This window comes from Cylas formicarius, unplaced genomic scaffold (assembly GCF_029955315.1).
Source record: "Cylas formicarius isolate icCylForm1 unplaced genomic scaffold, icCylForm1.1 PGA_scaffold_6__28_contigs__length_40554024, whole genome shotgun sequence".
Classification (NCBI taxonomy): Eukaryota; Metazoa; Arthropoda; class Insecta; order Coleoptera; family Brentidae; genus Cylas; species Cylas formicarius.
The window spans coordinates 35,211,718-35,231,218 of record NW_026844347.1 but is presented as its reverse complement, the minus strand read 5'-3'; the positions used below and the strand labels follow the sequence as shown (position 1 = coordinate 35,231,218).

At 33.6% G+C, this 19,501-nt stretch overlaps 2 protein-coding genes across 3 annotated transcripts in view; one reads left to right on the top strand and one right to left on the bottom strand.

Annotated features, from left to right (window-relative positions):
* LOC132703211 (uncharacterized) overlaps positions 1-19,501 on the bottom strand; it is a 128,908-nt gene that overhangs the window by 40,015 nt on the left and 69,392 nt on the right. The gene's annotated exons all lie outside the window — the stretch shown is intronic.
* Positions 616-18,239, top strand: LOC132703869 (guanine nucleotide exchange factor subunit Rich-like). Of its 2 annotated transcripts, none has more exons than XM_060673387.1 (22): positions 616-892; positions 943-1,050; positions 1,107-1,259; positions 1,314-1,497; positions 2,044-2,177; positions 2,229-2,320; positions 2,568-2,841; positions 3,516-3,668; positions 3,721-3,930; positions 4,838-5,198; positions 5,252-5,535; positions 6,642-6,789; positions 7,004-7,113; positions 7,166-7,297; positions 7,825-8,064; positions 8,122-8,236; positions 8,295-8,577; positions 11,392-11,657; positions 11,715-12,023; positions 12,684-12,879; positions 13,337-13,525; positions 17,186-18,239. In XM_060673387.1, the coding sequence occupies exons 1-22, from the start codon at positions 752-754 to the stop codon at positions 17,541-17,543; spliced, it is 4,440 nt and encodes a 1,479-aa protein (XP_060529370.1). In that variant the 5' UTR covers positions 616-751; the 3' UTR covers positions 17,544-18,239. The 2 variants fall into 2 exon arrangements, with proteins under 2 accessions (XP_060529370.1, XP_060529369.1); XM_060673386.1 differs by having other exon boundaries at positions 11,706-12,023.

Genomic DNA, 19,501 nt, shown 5'->3' with positions numbered 1-19,501 from the left:
TGCATGTTTATTGGTGTCAATATATGTATATAAATGCAAACTATCTGCACAATAGAAAAAAGAAAGCTTCCAAAAAGTAGAAAAAACGCAGAACAGCGTTTGGGCGCAATCTGTAGCGCATGCGTGTAGTTCTGTAGTTCCAGGTAGCAAGCCCCGGCTCTATCGGAGCGTCTCCTACGGGACTGTGGCTATGAAATCGGCTATATTGCTTCGTTTTCGTTTCGCTGTTTGCTTTGAAAAGTGCAATACAAATACAGATTTAATTTACGTTTTGTTTTAAGTCATTTTTTATTATTTGCGCAATTTTTATTGCCATCCAAATATCATGTAACTTATTGCACGATATTTGTGCCTAACTAAGAGTTTTTGACTAATAATACTTTTTAAAGGTGTTTTTATATTGTTTAGGGCTAAAAAAACTAACAATTTGTTATTAGTAAAGTGCAAGTCGTTTATATACAAATATTGTTCAATGAATACATAATATTAGGCATACACTAAAACGAAAAACCGAAAATCACCTAACTTTGGTTTGGTTTTTTTTATCTATTCTTTGTTACATGGGTCACTTAATCATTTGGCATTTAACATAAGTTTTTATCTATGAACATAACCTACACAAATCTGACGTTCTTTGACGCGTTCAAGTGTAATATAAAAGTCAAATGATGTTTTCAAAAACACTCAAGAATCTGGCTGTTTTAAAAGCCAAATAAATGAAAAGTACCTTAAAGTATATTAACATTCTACAATGTATTTTCCAATCGGTTGGCCCAAAGTGATCCATACCCCAGAATTGGGTCAGTGGACGCTGCGGCAGGTAACCTGCAACAGAGACAGGATTTTGGTAGCGATTTTGACTGACGATGCCTTAGCTATTTGGTTTTGCAAGGTGAACTGAGATTTTTGATAATTTATTTATTTTTATTCTGTATTTTTTAGCCCTGTGTACCAATCGTTTTTCATCGAAGAAACACGCAGTCTTTGGAAAAGTTTGGTACAAACATCACAGCTGAGTGGAAGCCCGATTCAGAGAAAATTGTCATTGCTGTAAGAAAGGCATTGAAAGTTTTAAGCTACCAGTATTTTAACTCAATACATTTCAGACTTCCGAAGGGCACTTATTATTCTACAAATTAAATGTATTAGTTAATCAAAAGGGTTTATATGTTCAAACTGATTCACCTCATGCAAATCTAAGAAGGGATAGTGCTGAACTTTTTATCAAAGAGACCATTCCACCACTCTCTTTATCTGTGGTAAAACCTTATTCAATTATAGGAATCTATTTTTGTATTAATACTTGCTTATAGAGTGAAGAAGTAATGATTTGGGATGGTAAAATCTCAGAAATAGTTTGTGTCACAATGACAGAGATTATGTTGGCAACCACAGAAGGGCATGTTTTGAGATATAAATGGGACGGAATGGAAAATAGGGATTATACCCTTGATCTAAGGAGGATTCCGTTTTGTATTAATCAGCAAGTGTCTAAAGGTGAATATGTATCTATGTACAGCATGTCTGGTAAAATTGGCATAAAGATCCTATGAACATAGTTCCTGCTTAGCACCCTCAATGCAATACAGAGGTCATACTATAACAATTTTTTTTCTATGCTTCAATGATATTATTATCTAATGAATTAAAAATTATTGATATTCAAATTTTCTGCATTATTTTTCAAATTTTGAAATTATATTATTTTTGTTGATATTGGCTTTTGGATATAATATTATAGGATTTTGTCTGTCATTGGACAAATTAATTCTAGTGATACTTATTTCTCTCCACTGATGATTCTTTTTCCACACAAAAAAAATTATTAACTTATGGAAAATTGAAAATTAGAAAATAACCCTGATTGATCAAGGAAGTCCAAAAAATTTATATCTGTTAGTATTTTCATTTCCATAATCGCAGTAAGGATGTTATACGGAACTATAGTAACTGTTTATCTTCAGTTAAGTTGTTTTGTACCTTCTAACTTTTCTGAACACCCTTTATATTTTTTAGTTATTTGAGTCTAGTTTTTTTTTCTAGCAATACCAATAGTAGAAGAAAATACTTACATAACAGCCATGGAATATTCTCCGTTGGTCGGTGGCTTCTCAGTAGTGCTAAATGATGGAAGAGCTGCTTTTTTAACAGCATCAAATTTGAAATTTGATCCGAATGTGAGTTTCATTTTCTGAGCAATTTTCAATACTTTTTTGATGTGCTTTTAGCAAGTACAAGGGATATGGGCTCAAAATATTGAAGATGCAACTTGCACCGCTATAAATCATAAATTCAGATTAATTACATTTGGTAGAGCCAAGTAAGTTTGTGTGCATCATTATATTTAAGCAGTTATCAAAATCAAAATTGATAACTAAAAAATTCTATGGACTCTTCGAAAAATAGTTCTCTTTACATTTTTAAGAGATTTAGGATCTTCAGTTCTAGATATATGTTTATATAAAGACTACTAAGGAAAAATTATATAATAGAATGAAATTTGTTTTGATATCAGCAAATTTAAGTCTCTGCATTTGTGTTTTCCAAAGTTTCTTTTTTCTTTTTAGCTCAGAATGTGTAATATATTATGTAGATGACAGTACAGGAGGGCTAGAAATTTCCCATAGTTGCATTCTAAGCAGCAAGGACTATCCTGGTTGTCCGGGGCCGATAGGAAAAGTATTGTGGACTCCTGATGGCTGTGCCTTAATAGCCTCGTGGGCTCAGGGTGGTATAGCAGTGTGGTCTACGTTTGGAGCCTTGCTGATGTGTTCTCTTGGCTGGGATTATGGCTTGAATATTGAAATACACAAATTTAATCCCCTACAGATTATTTCCATGGTTAGTATAGTATTTAATACCACATCAGCTAGCACTTAAAGGATATTTTGACTTATTACTTATTGAATTTCTGTTTTAAATTCAGGTCAATACTTTAACAAACCCCCTGTGGATGAAATTGAATCCTTACACTTTTAACCTATTCCCTTCAATCGGTGCAATCCTTATGAGTATATGCCGGATGTCCCACTATAACCAACGAGATTCGGTATTAGGAAAACGGGCGGTAGTAGAAATTTCAAAAATATTTTTTTAAGCAAATAGTCCAAAAGAAAATGCTTATTTTTGAATTTCTTGAATTTTAGTGTTAGATTTTTTTTAGACATATTTTAGGATAGGATAAAGAGATTGAGAGGCGGTTTTCACAGGGTCGTTGGGTCCTTATTGACTTTCTTATGACATAAAAAAAGGTCATGTCATACCATTCATTCTTTTTGTAAAAAAATCTTTTTTTTTTTGCGAATAGGTCAGAAAGCACCACCTGGTGGCGAGCTAAGCAATCACAACACCCACTACATTAAATAAAAATCATTTAAATTTGTTTCAGCTTTAAAACAGTACTTTCTCTTAGCATTTTTTCACAGATTTACTAAATAGTTTTTTTTCTCAAATTTCTAGAACTGTTTCCCTAATACCATATCTCATTGCCCTTACTTACTTACTTTGACGTTTAGGATTTTGCAACAGAAGGTTACCAGTTGTGGATGGTTAGAAAAGTTCACAATTCGGTGCACAGTGATGAATCATTATACCAAAATAGTGATAATACAACTTGTTTGTTGCAAATGGATTTTGTCAAAAGTGCTTTGACCATAAATCCTTGCATGGTAAGGACTTAATTGTTGTAATAAATATATTATTACTGGATGTTATATTTAGAGTCACCAGAGCCATCTTTACCTTCAAGGAGAAGATAAATTGTACATCAACTCTGCAGACACATTGATAAAAATTTTCTCAGAAAAGACTACCAAAGAAGACGGTATGTTTGGTGAAAATGGGTCTTTAACTAGTACTCTAGCGGAAGGAAGGCAGTGGTTTGTTATACCCATTCCCTCCACATATTCTGCTACAAACTGGCCTATAAGGGTGAGTATTTGGTTCACCCAATATGTGAAACATATAATTGAAGACGACTTTTTCTGAGGAGGCATCCACCACTAAAATTTGTGTATATATATTTCAATTACTAGGAGTTTGTCAAATAATTTTGCAAAACTATACAGGAAATTAAAGAAAATGCGTAAAATACAAATAATTAATATGCATTCTTGGTAGTATGGAGGAAAATGTAGAAAAAATAATGGAAACTAGATATATTTTTTTAGTTGGCAATTATAATGATTTGCAGATTTTTGTTTAATTCCTTCCTTTCTTGTTGCTTTATCATGCTGATCAGTACTTTCTTCGAATTTCTAGAATTTCCAATAGCTTAAGGGTCCTATTAAAATTCTAAATATTGATATTCGCTCGGAATATACACCATACGTTTGCGTCTTTGCAAATCATGTAGACTTTCGAAGCCATTGCACTTCAATAATAATTTGTGTCAATTTTCATAGGCAAAGACCAAAGACAAACTATTCCCAGGATCAAAATTTGCCAAAACTTATTAATAAAAACTATTCCCACATAATGCGGACTTTAGTGGTAACGCTGTATATGTAAGTAAAGTTTCATTTCTTACGTTTTTCACCTCTATGAATGTGTTGCTAACAGCCTCGCGATAATACGTTCGACACACAATGAAACGTAGTTACCTTCACTGTTCTATTTATCGCAAAAGCAAGTGAGAAGGCACCGATCTGATATTGTGATACAATTCAAAAAGAAGGACGAAAAGTGAATTAATTCGTAAAATGAGGACGAAATGTGGGACAAATTGTACACATAGGTAGTGGATGCCCCTTCAACATTGTCAGTGTCATCTTCCTCAAATAAAAGTAATAATATTTATAAATTAAAAAATGAAAATTAAAGTGTTTTTTTCCTGTAGTATTCTGCTATAGATTCCAAAGGTCAAAACATAGCTATAGCTGGGCGAACAGGTTTGGCCCATTACTCCATGCAAACGAGGCGATGGAAATTGTTTGGTAATGAAACTCAAGAAAAAGATTTTATTGTGGCTGGTGGTCTGCTCTGGTGGAGGGACTACATAATTTTGGGCTGTTACAGCATTGTAGACAACTCTGACGAGTTCAGGTTCTACTCCAAAGAATCAAAACTAGACAATAAATTCGCAAAGATCATTTCAGTTGACTCACCCATTTTACTCATTAATAATTTGGATGACCTGTTGGTAACATTTGCGGCCAACGCACTGGTTTCAATATGGCGCCTGGAACAAATTGATACAGGTTGATGGCACCTATTTTTAATTATTATTTTATCAGCTTTATCATATTTCTAGTTGGAGATGTAGAAATAGCTAAAATGCAGTCCATAGATGTTTCCGCTTTAGCTGTGCACCCCTCGTGTATAACTTTTGTCACATTAACGGCTTTGCGCACAGAGACGGGAAGTAAGAGTGGCAGTCATAAGTGTTCCGAGAGTATGGTCCTAAATGTTAGTGGGCGATTGTATATGGTGCAAAGGGAGCTCAGGAATGGGGAGAAATATGCTTGCTTAATGCCGAACGTACTTGCCAGTTGTGTGGAGAACGTGTGGGTGCCTTCCAGGAGGCACGCTGATAAAGTAAGTGTCCTTTGAATTTCTGTACCATGGAATCTGAAAATAGGATAGAAGACTCAAATGTAATTGGGCATTTCAATTATGGGTACACTTTAAAAAAACTTAATGTTGCAAAAATATTAAATATTTTATGGTTAATTTGTTACGTTTTTCAAAATTGGCACAGCATATTAGAAACCTAACCTTACAGATTGTATAGCTCCTGAACTGCTTTGGTATTTTTTTATTAAAATATAATTTTTGTACTTATTCGCTTAATTGTTAATGAACTATGCCTGGAAATGAGTTTTTCATCATGGCAAAAAGTGAATTGTTTATCAATTTTATGAGATTGGTAAAAATTTTGTAAGATCACCAAAAAAATAATAATGTTCTCCAAAAAAGATACATAATTCATAATCCAAAATGTGATTTGACTTTTGTACTCTGAGTAATTTAAAGTTGAACAAATTACAAAATCACTTATAAATATGAAGTATTATGCTTGAAAAGCGCAGTTCAATCTTATTTAGCTGATACACTTAAGTTACGTGAAGAAAATCAATCTCTGCATCTCACAATTACTGAAAAATACCAAAAATACTAAAAAGTGTTGCAACTGATTGCTTAAAAAACCCTACTTTAATATTTGATTTTGAACTTTTACTTAATGAAAATTGATTTAACGGGTTAATTTAGAACAAACGATGTTCAAATTTTGAATGTGGTCCCAGGATTGCTTTTAAAACTGTAAACACCATAGGAACATATTTAAAAAACAAAATTAAATCACAAAAAAAAGAATCTCATCATGGAACATAAAAGAGGTTATACAGTTTGAGTATAATTTGGTATTTTATTGGCCAATAGATCCCCATTGTTAAATCTAAATTTAAATTAAAAAAACCCACAATAACTGTAATTTAGAATTACCCCCTTTTATATTTATAGACGTTGGGAGATTGTAATGTCTCATTTGATAAAGGCACGGTGTTGCCGAAACAGATGTCATACACCAATATTTAATTTTTGGAAATTTCAACATCGTTTGTTCTAATTTAACTTTATAAGATTTAATAATTTAGTATGTTAAACCTTCGCGTCGCTTGATTCATTAATTATAAATGCAGGTCCATTTGACAGAAGCTTTATGGCTATTTTGTGGAGCCCACGGCATGAGAGTTTGGCTGCCTTTATATCCCGGAGACGGCGAGAAGCCTCATAGTTTTATGTCGAAAAGAATTATGCTGCCTTTCCACTTAAAGATATATCCGCTAGGTAACAATATTTTCACTTTATATTTAATGTTTAATGTTTGCTCTCATCTCAATTTGGTGATGATGAATTATTGTTAACAAAAGAAAACGATCAATCATATTTAATGACATTTTCAAACAGATTTTATTAATTAGGATTCGTCATTTTAAATTGACATAAATGAAGAAATGTCACCAAATTCAATATTTAATTTTTTTTTTTGTATATTTTTTAGCAATACTCTTTGAAGACGCCATTATCCTAGGAGCTGAAAATGACACTGTACTATACACATCCGATATAAATTCGCCCTTCTCTTTACCATTTAGTATATTACAAAGAACTGTAAGCAACTGTATGCAAATCAAACATAAATAAACAAAACGTGTTGTTTTAGAGTCAAGTTTATTTACATCAGGTTTTAAGGCAATTGATACGTCGAAATTTGGGTTACCACGCTTGGGAGATCGCCAAAAGCTGTATGAGCTTGCCTTATTTTCCGCATTCACTCGAACTTTTACTGCACGAGGTAATGTTTGCTACAAGTACATTATGTTCAAAGGATTGGTGAACTGCCCAGAAACTTGGAGCCTGTTAGGAACCAATTTTGAATACTGCTATATCACCTTTTCAGCTTTTCCTGTCAAATTTCTTACCTGTAAAAATTGAGGTTAAGGTGATCACTACAGTTTAATCTATAACATAAAACCGTTTTTGTGTTTTAAATAACTCTATATTTAATTACAGATTTACTGATAACATAAATCCTCAAAATATGAAAAATCTTAAGCATTTGACCTTCATGTTGTGATTAAAATGTTAAATCTGAACTACCCTTTTACATATTGCTTATGGTTTGACATAATTCTAATTCGTGTTAAGTAAACTAAAAATGTATTAAAATTAATTTTCCACAAAAGCAGGTAATAAATTGAATATTCGAATTTAAAATGTGCACCTTTAGGACTTTCCTGGTTTGCTTTGGGTATATACCATCGGTCCTCCATTTCATACTGAATTGAGGCTTTGAATTAGTTGTTTTAACTCCTCCCGCAGGTGCTTGAAGAGGAAGCTACTAGTAAGGAGCCTATACCGGACGCCCAGCTCCCAAGCGTTATCGATTTTATCATGGAGTTCTCCGTCTATCTCCAAACCGTGGTTCAGTGCGCTAGGAAGACGGAGATAGCCTTGTGGCCTTATTTGTTTTCTGCGGCCGGCAAACCTAAGGATTTGTTTCAAGAGTGCATGGCTAAAGGGCAGTTGGACACTGCAGCATCTTACCTCATTATTTTACAGGTATTTTTTTAGTTGAGATAAGTGTTGGTTTACTCTTACTTTATTTCCTGTATGTAGAACCTGGAGACTTCATCGGTTAGCAGGCAATACGCGACTCTACTGTTGAATACTGCTCTGGATCAGTCCAAATGGGAACTGGCAAAAGATCTGGTTAGATTTCTTAGAGCTATAGGTGCTAACGTTTTGCCTCATCATTATTGGGACATTTTGAGTTATATAATTGATTTTAGATCCGAACGATATAGAATCGCCGCGCACTTCATTCATACTCCCAAATAAGTTAAGCCTCGCTCCACAAACGCCCCCTGTAGCCCCGAACGCCGAAGATATCTCGCTGGTTTTAGGGAAAGTTCAGGGACCCCGCGTCAGGTCATATAGTACAACGATCTCGCCTAAAATTTTAGAGAAGTCTAACAACAACGTGGGTATAATGACCGTAGTGCCAGAATCTCCCAACACCAATAGAAAAAAGTCAATGCCTAACTGTATACAGGGCGAAAAAGTAGATCAAAAGTAAGTTTTCAATTTACGTTACAAATAATGCCCGGTAATGTTCCCCTAATGTTACTTTTTAACGTTAAATAGTTTATCAACTCTGCTTCTCTTTAGAATGTAGTGTAAATAAATATTGCTGCATTTTCATGAGTTTCTTTACTATTGAAAAGCAATACTGGGCGGCACACATTACGTTAGGGCTATTTATACACAAAAATTTATCTAAATGTAAGATCAAGTTACAAGTGACGTTGTAGTCATGACCTTTGATAGTCGCTAATAGAACATGCATGAAAATAAAAAGTTACATATTACAATACACATCAACTCTTTACACACAAATGTTCATTTAAATGGTTGGATTTTTTGATATTTATTTTTACTAGAATTGTAACTTATGTGAGTGGCTTAATTTTGTCCTTAAGTGATTGTTTTTTTTTTAATGTACCATAAATGGATTGACTAACATTAGCAGTGATACTATTTGAGCAGTTTTTTGAAGATACAAATTAATTTATGGTATCAAATCGTAAAAAATATGGCACACTTACAACATAATCACAAGTTTGGACAAAAGGACGCAAATACCGTGATGCTGCTACTTTCTTTCTGGTATCTAGCCAATGGTGATGCCCTAATTTCAAAAGGTTATAGATTTCATGAAGCACCATCAACAGTATATGATGTAAATAATAATATGATTAATGAAATTTCTGATTGTTAATGGGTGAGAACTGATAAAAATATCTATCTCTCTAACTTGTACATCTTACTCAAGTCAGTGTTTGAGTAAGGCCCAGCAACACTGACTTGGGTTAGCTATGAACCACCTTATTTTATCTGTAACGTACTTTTCGTCGCCCAAAGCCGAAGTCAGGATAGATTATTTGTGTAAAAATGATAAGTTTTTTACATAAGTTTAGAGGTAAGAAAATATTTTTTTTTTTAAGATTTTTCTTTAAATTAGGTGACTGACAACAACCTTTTTTTATTATTAAACTAAAAGAAACTCCTTATTATCGCAAATAAATCTAACAAGTTTTATCAAGATGGTTTTTAGTTATAAAAAAAATATACAAAAAAAACTTGGACTATATATTGTTTTTTTTTTTTTACTTAATTATCAGGTTGTTAATGAATTCACACCATATAATTTATTTAGCGAGATTTGTCAGATAAATTTAAACAGTACTCATTATTATGGTTGCTGTCTGATATTCGGGAAACTAGCTTGGAATGTTCGGTATAAATGGTCGTTGTACCACTGGATTTTTTTTGCCATGGTGCCGAGTTGTCAAATTTTAAATTGTTCTAGTCCAAATATGAAGAAAAAAAATGATACATGGGTTTAATAATTTTAATCTATTAACTATACGAGATACTCAGGGTTCATTTTTAAGTCGACCACTAACAATTTCATAGATTCAAACCCACAGACGTCCAACTTTGGCCAGGGACGAGTGGAGTGAGAAATGTTGCCTTATACGAATGGTTGGTAAAAAAAAATTGACACACTTTTAGAGATAATGGAAACTACATGCGATGCATTAGAGTGTTCGTTGGAAATCCACAATATATAATATAATAAATACACAAAACAATAAAAAATGTACACCCGGCTAAGAAATATGATATGAGATATGATAAGATATGAAATACGATTTATTTACATACACATGAAATGACATGACTTCATAGTATTGTGGCATTTCTGCTGTCAGTCTTTGTAATAGCAATATTGAAAAACAGCTTTTCACTTTCAAAAAACCGCTTTTGTTAAAAACTCCCCTACATTGGCGTAAGTGTTTATTTGTTGTAACGTTGTCACATTGAAAAAAAACCATTTATTACAATCCATATCGCTAAAGTTAAAAAAGATCTATTTGTTATTTCTGCATGGTACATCGGTAAAAAAAATCCGGCGGTGTCTAGCACTGACAACATCGTCCCAGCCTATCAAGATATAAATCAATGCTCTATTGACTTAATATCTATGTTCAAACCCAAAAAGCAGTCTCTTCAATAAAATCAAATTTTGAAAAAAAGTGACTCACCGCCCTTTCTCTGAGGAGTATTTTCAAAAGAGATGTTCAGAGGGATTCTTACATCAACCATGAATTTATACTTTAACTTCTCCAAGTTGGATTATATTTCCTACATAATATTACCACATTTGGTAATCCCAAATAAACTTTCATCGATTCATAAACACTTTAGTGTGCTTCATTATAAACAGACGTTTCCAGAAACCGTTATTTATAACGTAGGAACTCTCTTTTGGTTCGGATGTCCATTTAAGGTTTGCTATATGAAGCAAGAATTATAACCAGTTATAAAAAAAGACCATGGAGTAATTGTACATAAAATCAATAATTAGATTTATGTTCAAATCATCACCCTTTATAGTTAATGTGAGTCGTAATTAGAATACTGGACATGTGTGCTGTCAAAGTATTCAGTTGTCTACGTAACGACATACATTGCTTGCGTCATAAAGTCTATAACTCAGTACTCTTAGACTTTAAGTTAGTTACGGCTAAAAGAAATCGGGTAAACATGTTGAAAAATATGTATTTAAATTACTTCCGAGTGAGTTAGCGACTTATCAGAATTAGAACATAGGTTAGTTGCAGTGTGAATATATATAACCTTTAACTATATAACTTTTAATTTGATTAAGAATACACACAGCTTTAAATCCATTGTTTAGCCGAATAGTAGCTACAAATAAGAAAGACTTTTTATATATTGTAAATTTATTGCTGTTATTATTCAATCAATATCAATATCTTTATGAGACATAAACGAATTTTGTCAATATTTAAAATGTAGGCACGTCCCAAATAACTCTGCCGAAGAATTCTTCATAGATGTCATTTTGCAAAAACAAGCGCGGCGGTTGTTGTCAGCCCGGCGCCTCATGGATTTGGGCTACTTTGCCGCGCATTTGGACTTCCATTTGGTCGCCTGGCTCGGCAAGGAACGCGAGAGGGCCGCGAGGGTGGACGATTTTGTGCAGGCACTGAAACACTTGCATGAAGAGTTTGATTGGCCATATCCTACACCTTCTGCGCTTATGAATTTGGAAACCGAAAGTGGTAATGCAAATATTTTAATTTGCAAATCGGTTTGAGTGAGACATACAGCAATTTTAGCACCCCAGAGTCCGTTGGTGGCGCCTACCGAGAACGTATTAGAAGATCAGCTGCGGTCGCTAAAATTAGACGTTAATCTTGCGTCTTCTAGCCGAGTGGGAGACAGCGGTTATATGAGCTTTCAAGGGATCCCTTATACCGGCTTGGTGAGCCCTGTTAATACTCTCGAGCAGTCTAGTCAGATAGCCGACGAGGTGGATATGGATTTGTTAAATTCGAAGCATGTAAATTTGAGTCCACAGAGGAAGAAGCTGTCCTTTTTCTTTAGCGGCGAACGTAGTAATAGTTTCAGTGCTAACCTAAATTTGGGTAAGTAATTTTTAGTATAAAGTACCGAGTGGGCCAAATTGGAGACTTAGAATCTCGCCTGTCTGCAGGGAATAGGGCGAAAACTAGGGTCAATTGTCTGAAATCGATTTTCACAAAAAACATAATGGTAAAATCCGCATATGAAAGTATAGTACCATTTCAGTATAGGCTGTTTTTCTAAAACGCTAGAACTTTCTTATAATGGAAAATTCTGTGTTTCCATGACAATGTTTCCAGAGCAACTTTATAAGCAGAATGGTGTAAATATAATATTTTTAAAGTTAAATTTTTTTTATATAGGACACCCTCTATATTTGTATAATTGAAAACAAAAAGAAGAAATAGAAGTTTTAACTTGAATAAGTAGGCTTTGGAAGGTGCGACAGTAATACAGACAACAAAAGGGTTCAGGTAGGTGCTAAATTAAAATGTTGGGTGTAAATCAGCTAGGTTTCAGTTTAACTTATCTAATACATTTCAAAAGATCAACGGGTAACGCGTACTCGGTGTCCAGTTTGGCCATTCTGTACAGAGGGATTCTGAGACGCGTTTGAGTAACAATTTTGAAAATAATCAGTCGAATTGCATTAGAATCGATCAATGTGAGGTTAAATCGTCAGCGGTGCTCGTGTTGATAAATAAATAAAATTTATTAATTAGGGTTACCTTCAACCGCTCTGCAAACAAAAACCTTCGACGACTCGATGATGAGCACGGTCAGTTCGACGTGGGGCGACGATCGTGAATTGCTAAGCAGTCCGACTACCGAAAACTGGGAGGTTCCGTCCACTCACATTCTCGAGCAATTATCAAACTCCGACAATAGAGGCTCCCATAGATCTGAAATTCAGCTGAGGTATGGTGTGTCTCAAAGTATATCATATTCGCTTTTGATGGGAATTATGGAAATAAACTGCCCACGGCAATAAAACCCTTATCAAGTCGGTATTGTAGAATTATATGTATTATGTATAATTATATAACACTTCAAAATAAATTGCTGAATGATATAATGTCAATTAGTCAACTATATCCAAAGTCTTAAGTCGGTTTGCACAAACTGATAGCAATGTTAAAAGACGAGGTCGGAGTCGTGGAAGGGTTTCTATGAATTCTTAGCTTGAGGCAACGGTTTGTGACCACTAACTTTTTTAAAAAATGAGTTCCTGGAGCGCTACAATTTTAGAATTAGTTAAAATTACAGGAGACGAAGAGTCTGTCAAAAACTAATATAATAAACTTGAGACCCACCATAACAATATAGTTATTGCGTGTCTCAAGCGGTTCATCGCATAGTATTAAATTCGTTGCAGATATCTGTTACAACTGTTCATGGAGGCCAGTTGTTTGGAGTGGTCTTTATTGATCGCGCTCCTTTTGAGAGACGCGTTGGCAGTTCTGAGGACCGTGAACGCGGCGAAATCGCAAGATCAGTCCATTGAAAGTGTGTCCAGACTAACGCAGGGGCTTTTATTATTGAATTATTGGACGACCACCGAATGGTAAGTTTTTTTGATTACTGCAGTTTAGTTTTCTCACAAACAACATAATCTCCAACAAAATCTTTAAAAGAGCTTTATGCCTTTAGCAGGTGTACCTTAGGGAAGCAAATTTGGCCCTATTTTGTTTGTCATTGATATTAAAGATTTACCAGATTGCGACTAAACTGTTTAAAATTATTTAATAGTTTTGAAGACAGTGTGATTTACAGGAAGACCTCAATAGTGCTATAGTGTGGTTTAGTGAAAAAAAGTTATACCTAAATGTAAGCAAATGTCATGTAGTTTTTACTCGCCATTGAGTGGATTAAAGTGTATCGTGGTTCATCCTAATATGTACTAAAATATTAAAAAACATCGTTCTGGTCGAAACAGGAAAATTTATTAAATGTTGTGAAAGTGAAAACACAAACGTCCTCGAATCGACCTTTAGCGATGGTAACGAAATTGTTATCGAAAGCGACGCTACAGAACTTGAGATAGAATACCTATACGTTGAAAAAGATAAATTAATTAGCTTGAAAAATTTAATAACCGAGCCCACAGAACAAAAATGTCACCAAAGGTGAAAATACGAATACCAATCGAATCCAGTTGGTGAAGAATCTCCCCAGACGGAACAGCGTCCTGTATCTCTGACGGTCTAAAGTCCGACCAAATAATGCGAGGGGACACGGGAGCCAGTACGCATAACTGCGTAGAAGGTTCCAAAATTAATCAACCTCTTTTGGCAAGACAAGTTTCAATTGCAATTGATGAAGCCAAAGCCTTTTCCTTTTGAAATGGATAACAGCTCTGAGCATGAAGAAGATATTGAACCTTTTGTTGTGGTGAAACAAAAGCAAGGATAATAAAAAAAGCCGTACTATTGCAGGTTCTTCTACTAATACCGTTTTTCAAGCTGCTTCAAAATTGGCTTTTCTGCATGTTTACAAGCTTCACCCAGGTACTACAACTCCGCAACTGATTGAGTACCTAAACCCTCTTTTCTCTGAGGTTGTGTGCGAAAAGGTTGATTTCCGTTATCCGCAATATTATTCCTCTTTTAAGGTTACAATTAAATAAAATAAAGTAACCTTAGAGAGCTCAAGATCCAACTTTATGGCCAGCTGGAACCCATATCAACAGATTTTTTCATCGAAAAATGTTTAAGGTGCAGATCATGAATATTAAATTTCCGAGTAATTGACTGAAATCAATTAGGTCTACGACCAACAACGTTTTAGCTTGGGACAATAGTGTTAATACTGACAGCACATCTCTGACCGATGTTCTGTGATGCATTTGAATGTTCAATTTCTTTTAAAGAAGACTGACCGAGTAAACTTATTTTTAGATAATGTTTGATTAAATTTTATTTGCTTTTCAGCAGTAATTAATTACGTTGGGGTATGTATTTATTCAAATGATTTATTTAAGACCAGCGATCTAGACCTTTCAAACTTTAGTAAAGAAGGGATTGCCGAATTTTGTGGTACAAATATAAAACGACTCAATACTGTTTTCATTTAATTTCTTTTTAGAATTATTTGAACAACTTCTTTCGTACTTATCTCAGCTTAACTGTAATCTAATTTTTTCATGAGACTTTCACGTGAATTTCCTCTCAAATGCAGCTAATTTGTCAGAGTTAGTTTCTGTTCTGGAGTCGTTCCATCTCATTGTTTTGGTCGGTGAACCAACCAGGGTGACACTACCATCCAGCACATGCCTGGATAATATATTCACGAACTTGGAGGAGTCAGATTACAACATTGAGAATAAAATATAATTCTTCTACCACTCCAATTTTCACTAGCAGGTTTACCGTTAGAAACATTGACAAGTTTAAACATTCTCTTGTCAACTAATCAAAACGAATTGGTGTTTGGTGTATTCAAACCACGATGTTAACTACCTATCGCAAATTTTATGTACTACTTTTACTAACCTTATTAATATTCGCTTCCCTACTAAAAAGGTTCCTAGTACTAAATGCCAGCCCCGGTAAATTGGTTTAACTACTCACTTCGTAAAAAAAAGAGATCCCTTATCAACAATAACACTATTTTGCGACGTAAAATTTTACTTTGTTTCACTCTGCAATGCAATATGGGCTCACCATATAGTGTGAACTATATTATATTATATGCAGTCAGAGTGTCTCATCTTTAAAAAAATGCTCTCCGAATTCTTCTTTTGGATTATAGAGAATCTTGTAGAACACAGTTTCTCAGTATCTAATCAAGATTCACTCTAATAAATTAAGTTTTTCCGTTCAGTCTGACACTCATTCCTACGCAAGCGGTAATGCACACCAGTTAACGATTTTCCGATACCGTGTTCATAAATCAATAAAAAATTCTTTAAATCTGAACTTTTATAATAAATTACCTTGTAATATAAAACGCCTTGGTAATAATTCTTTTACGCAAGCATCTACTGACAATAAACAAACTGTTTTTGCAGTACACTAAATAAATTTTAATTATACCATAAATAATTTAGTTCTTAATAGTAAATACATGGATAGATGGAGTACCTCTGCAAGAAATGCTTTGGTTCAATACCCACTATCAGACCATTGTGAGCATCTAAAGCCTTAGCGTTTATAATTAGAAATTCCAAGCATTTTGAGATAAAGACTGTCATCAGACTAAATAATACCTTGGTCAGATCACATTTAGTACACCACAGGCAGAAGAAGGTGATATGATTCTAAAAGTTCAAAAACATGTTTGAGATATTTGTTTGGTAGGGCACGTATATAATCTCATATAATGCAATGTTGCAAGATTGAGTAGCATAAAGGCTATGGAGTATGTTTTATTTATATATTATGTCCCGAAAAATGTGCTTAGAAATACACATCAAAACACATTCTGTGATAATATATTAAGTTGTTCACCTCTGAACATTATGTTTCGAGAGTGTAAACGATTGGTATGAGATTTATTTAAAACAAATGCTCTTGCCCTTTCTTGTAAGAGTGAAAGTGTAGTTTTACTAGTTTAAAGTACTATTTTTTTAATGGAACTTAATATGTATGTTGCTTTGTAATGTAGATTTATAAATTTAGATGTCAGTAAGCACTCTTGTAAGTGCCTGTTGATGTGTACATGAATATAACTAAATAAATTAACAAAAACAAATTATATCGACAGAGCCAACCACAATTTAATAGCTTAATGAAAAATTTAAATTAAATTTAAAAAAAATAGTCTTTCACAAAATGTTCAGTAGCTTCGCATTTTAAGATCTGTAGTATTTAGGTAGTTATATTTTCTTTCAGTTTTTGACTATTATTTCTCAATAAAGATAATTGTTATTATTATAATCATCATTATTATTGTGACACTTGAATCTCTAGCGCTAAAAGAAAGACCAGTCTTACAGCTAATGAATATATGTGAATTAGTATTTTTAATTTCCAAGTGGTCAAATACTTTTTGATATAAAAGTTCCTGATTTGGCTTAACATTATTTTCTCAATTGTGACACTTTTTTCCCCATCAAAAATAAAAATTTATATTACATGTTTTTATTCAATTTTGAAATTGCATTTAAATTTTCTTCAGATTTATTTTTGTAAGAAAATTTTTTTATAGGATATATTTGTTTTTTATAATCTGCATTTTAACCGCCTTTACTGAATTGTTTTGTTTTATTTCGCCCATTTTCCAGTTTGGGCTACAAAGCGTTCATGTTGGCGATACAAAACCAAATATCTGTCCTCACCCGTATACTGGAAACCAAAATTCAGCATCAACAGATTATCGAGTATCAGCAAGCAGTGTCTGCCACTTTGAACAAGGTCAGTTTGAAGAGTCCAAGGTCGCGCACTACCAGTCAAAGCCAAGAAGTGACCGCCAGCCAAGTCAACTCAACAGCAAAGAGTAAAAAAAGCTTGACGGGCAGCAAAGATAGCATTGGCGAGAAACACTCTGACAGGAAGATCAGCCAAGTTAGTGTTAAGTCGACGGGAAGTGTTTCAGAAAACAATTCAGTTATTCCAGAAAGTACTGGTTGTGTTTTATCGTAAGGTCAGTTACCAATTGCTTTTCTTATTATTTCGTTGTACAAAATGGTGTCAATTTTTAAAAACGTCCAGTTGTTAAGTGAGAGAATAGTATTGAGAGGTTATGTATACGAGTTTATATTTTATAAGAATGAATTTGTGGTACGTTTCAGATTTTAAAACTTTGGCCTGTCACTTATACTCGCTGAAAATATGTTATGCTTATTGGTGGGGAATTCTGCTACCTTTAATTGCCTACAAATGGGATGTGTGATTCTGCTGTGCCGAAATTGTGGGTTGCAGGAAGCGGTTTTAACATTTTGCCACTAAAACTGTTGTTGATGCTTTGATCATTTTGCACAGTTAAGTTTCTTTGAAGTTAAAATAGTTTGCTGCATGGGTTTCGTAATCAAAAAAGTTTAAATTGATTTAAAACCTTTTCATTTAGTGACTAGGTGTTTATAAATATACAGTTTCACATGAAATGATACTAACATCAAATTTTCCAGAATAATATGGTTGCCTCACTTTCTATAAGTCTATTGCCCGCTTCATTAATAACTACTAACTATCGAATTGAGATGTTTATATTAAAAATAAAATGTTAAATATCATAATTGTTACTGCAATATGAATTGGTTTGCTTGAAGGTGGTAGACACTAATTCAATAGAAATACTAAAAGGATGTCGAACTTCCATTGTCTTTATTTTTAACTTACACAACGTTTCGGACAGTTGTATTACCCATTATCAAGTGTAAGAGTTTACACCTGATAGTGATACAACTGTCCGAAACGTTGTGCAAGTTAAAAATAAAGACAATGGAAGTTAGACATCCTTTTAGTATTTCTTATCTATTTGGTTTGTTTGCTCTAAAAATTTCTTTGTCGGCAAATTTCTGATAGCACGGTATTAACGCTAGTAAAGCGATGCGATCAATGAAACCAGCATTTTTTTTTTCGCACACCCAATATATATCTACACAAAACGGGAAATAAAAGTCACCGTGTAATAATTCCTCTTCTCAACTATAGCTACAGAGGTGTGGAGAAGGGAGAGGCCTCCAACCAAGCAACTTATATGTTATCCTAAACTTTGCCAACATTTATACAGAATGATTATTAATTTTAAACTACTTTATAAACACAGTCACAAAATGCTTTGGATACATTTTAGACTGTTTGTGAGAAGCTAAATTCTACATTAAATGCATAAAAATGTTAAAATACAAAATTCCGGATTTCGTTAACAGTTTTCCTCTAATTGTTTTATTTAATAAGTTGTGACTTCTTCCTTAAAAAGTTGCCACGTGATTGGAAAAAACACCTTACCAGTAAATGGAAAGTCGCATCCACCTGAGGTGTTGCGGGCTCTATCTTATCTAATATGGATTTATGCGCCTCAATCTGGTAAAATTCGTAAACTTGTTAAGGTAGGAAGTGGGAAAAAGAATTATGGTTATGTTGGTTTTCATCATTTTAGAATGATTTATATAGAATGGTGATTTCAGCTAGACAAATACGTGAACTAAATAATAATAAAATCTACAGTAAAAGAGACAATAAATTAAGCTCAGCTAAAATCACTATTAAAATTGTTAGAGGGTTCCTAATATGAGTCCCTTTTTATATATTTTTCAATAACTAAAATATGTCAGTACTAATGCCAAAATTTGCCTGCATTGCACATACTTCAAATGTTCATTGTCGATGCTTGGTAGAGTTTTTGTGTTTGAAGTAGGGGAGTGGGGGGCACCTTTGAACACTTTTTAAATAAAATATTATATTTGTCATATTGTGCTACATATCAAGGTATATAATTTTTTCGCGAATAGATGTGCTATTTGTGCTACAAAATAAAAATTAAATTTACTTGTTTTTACTTATTAAAGTAACAATATTATTATTTTTGAAAAACACATTTTTGTTCAAATGTGCCTCTTGCCAGGGGCACATTTGATAATCTCAACCTCAATAACAAG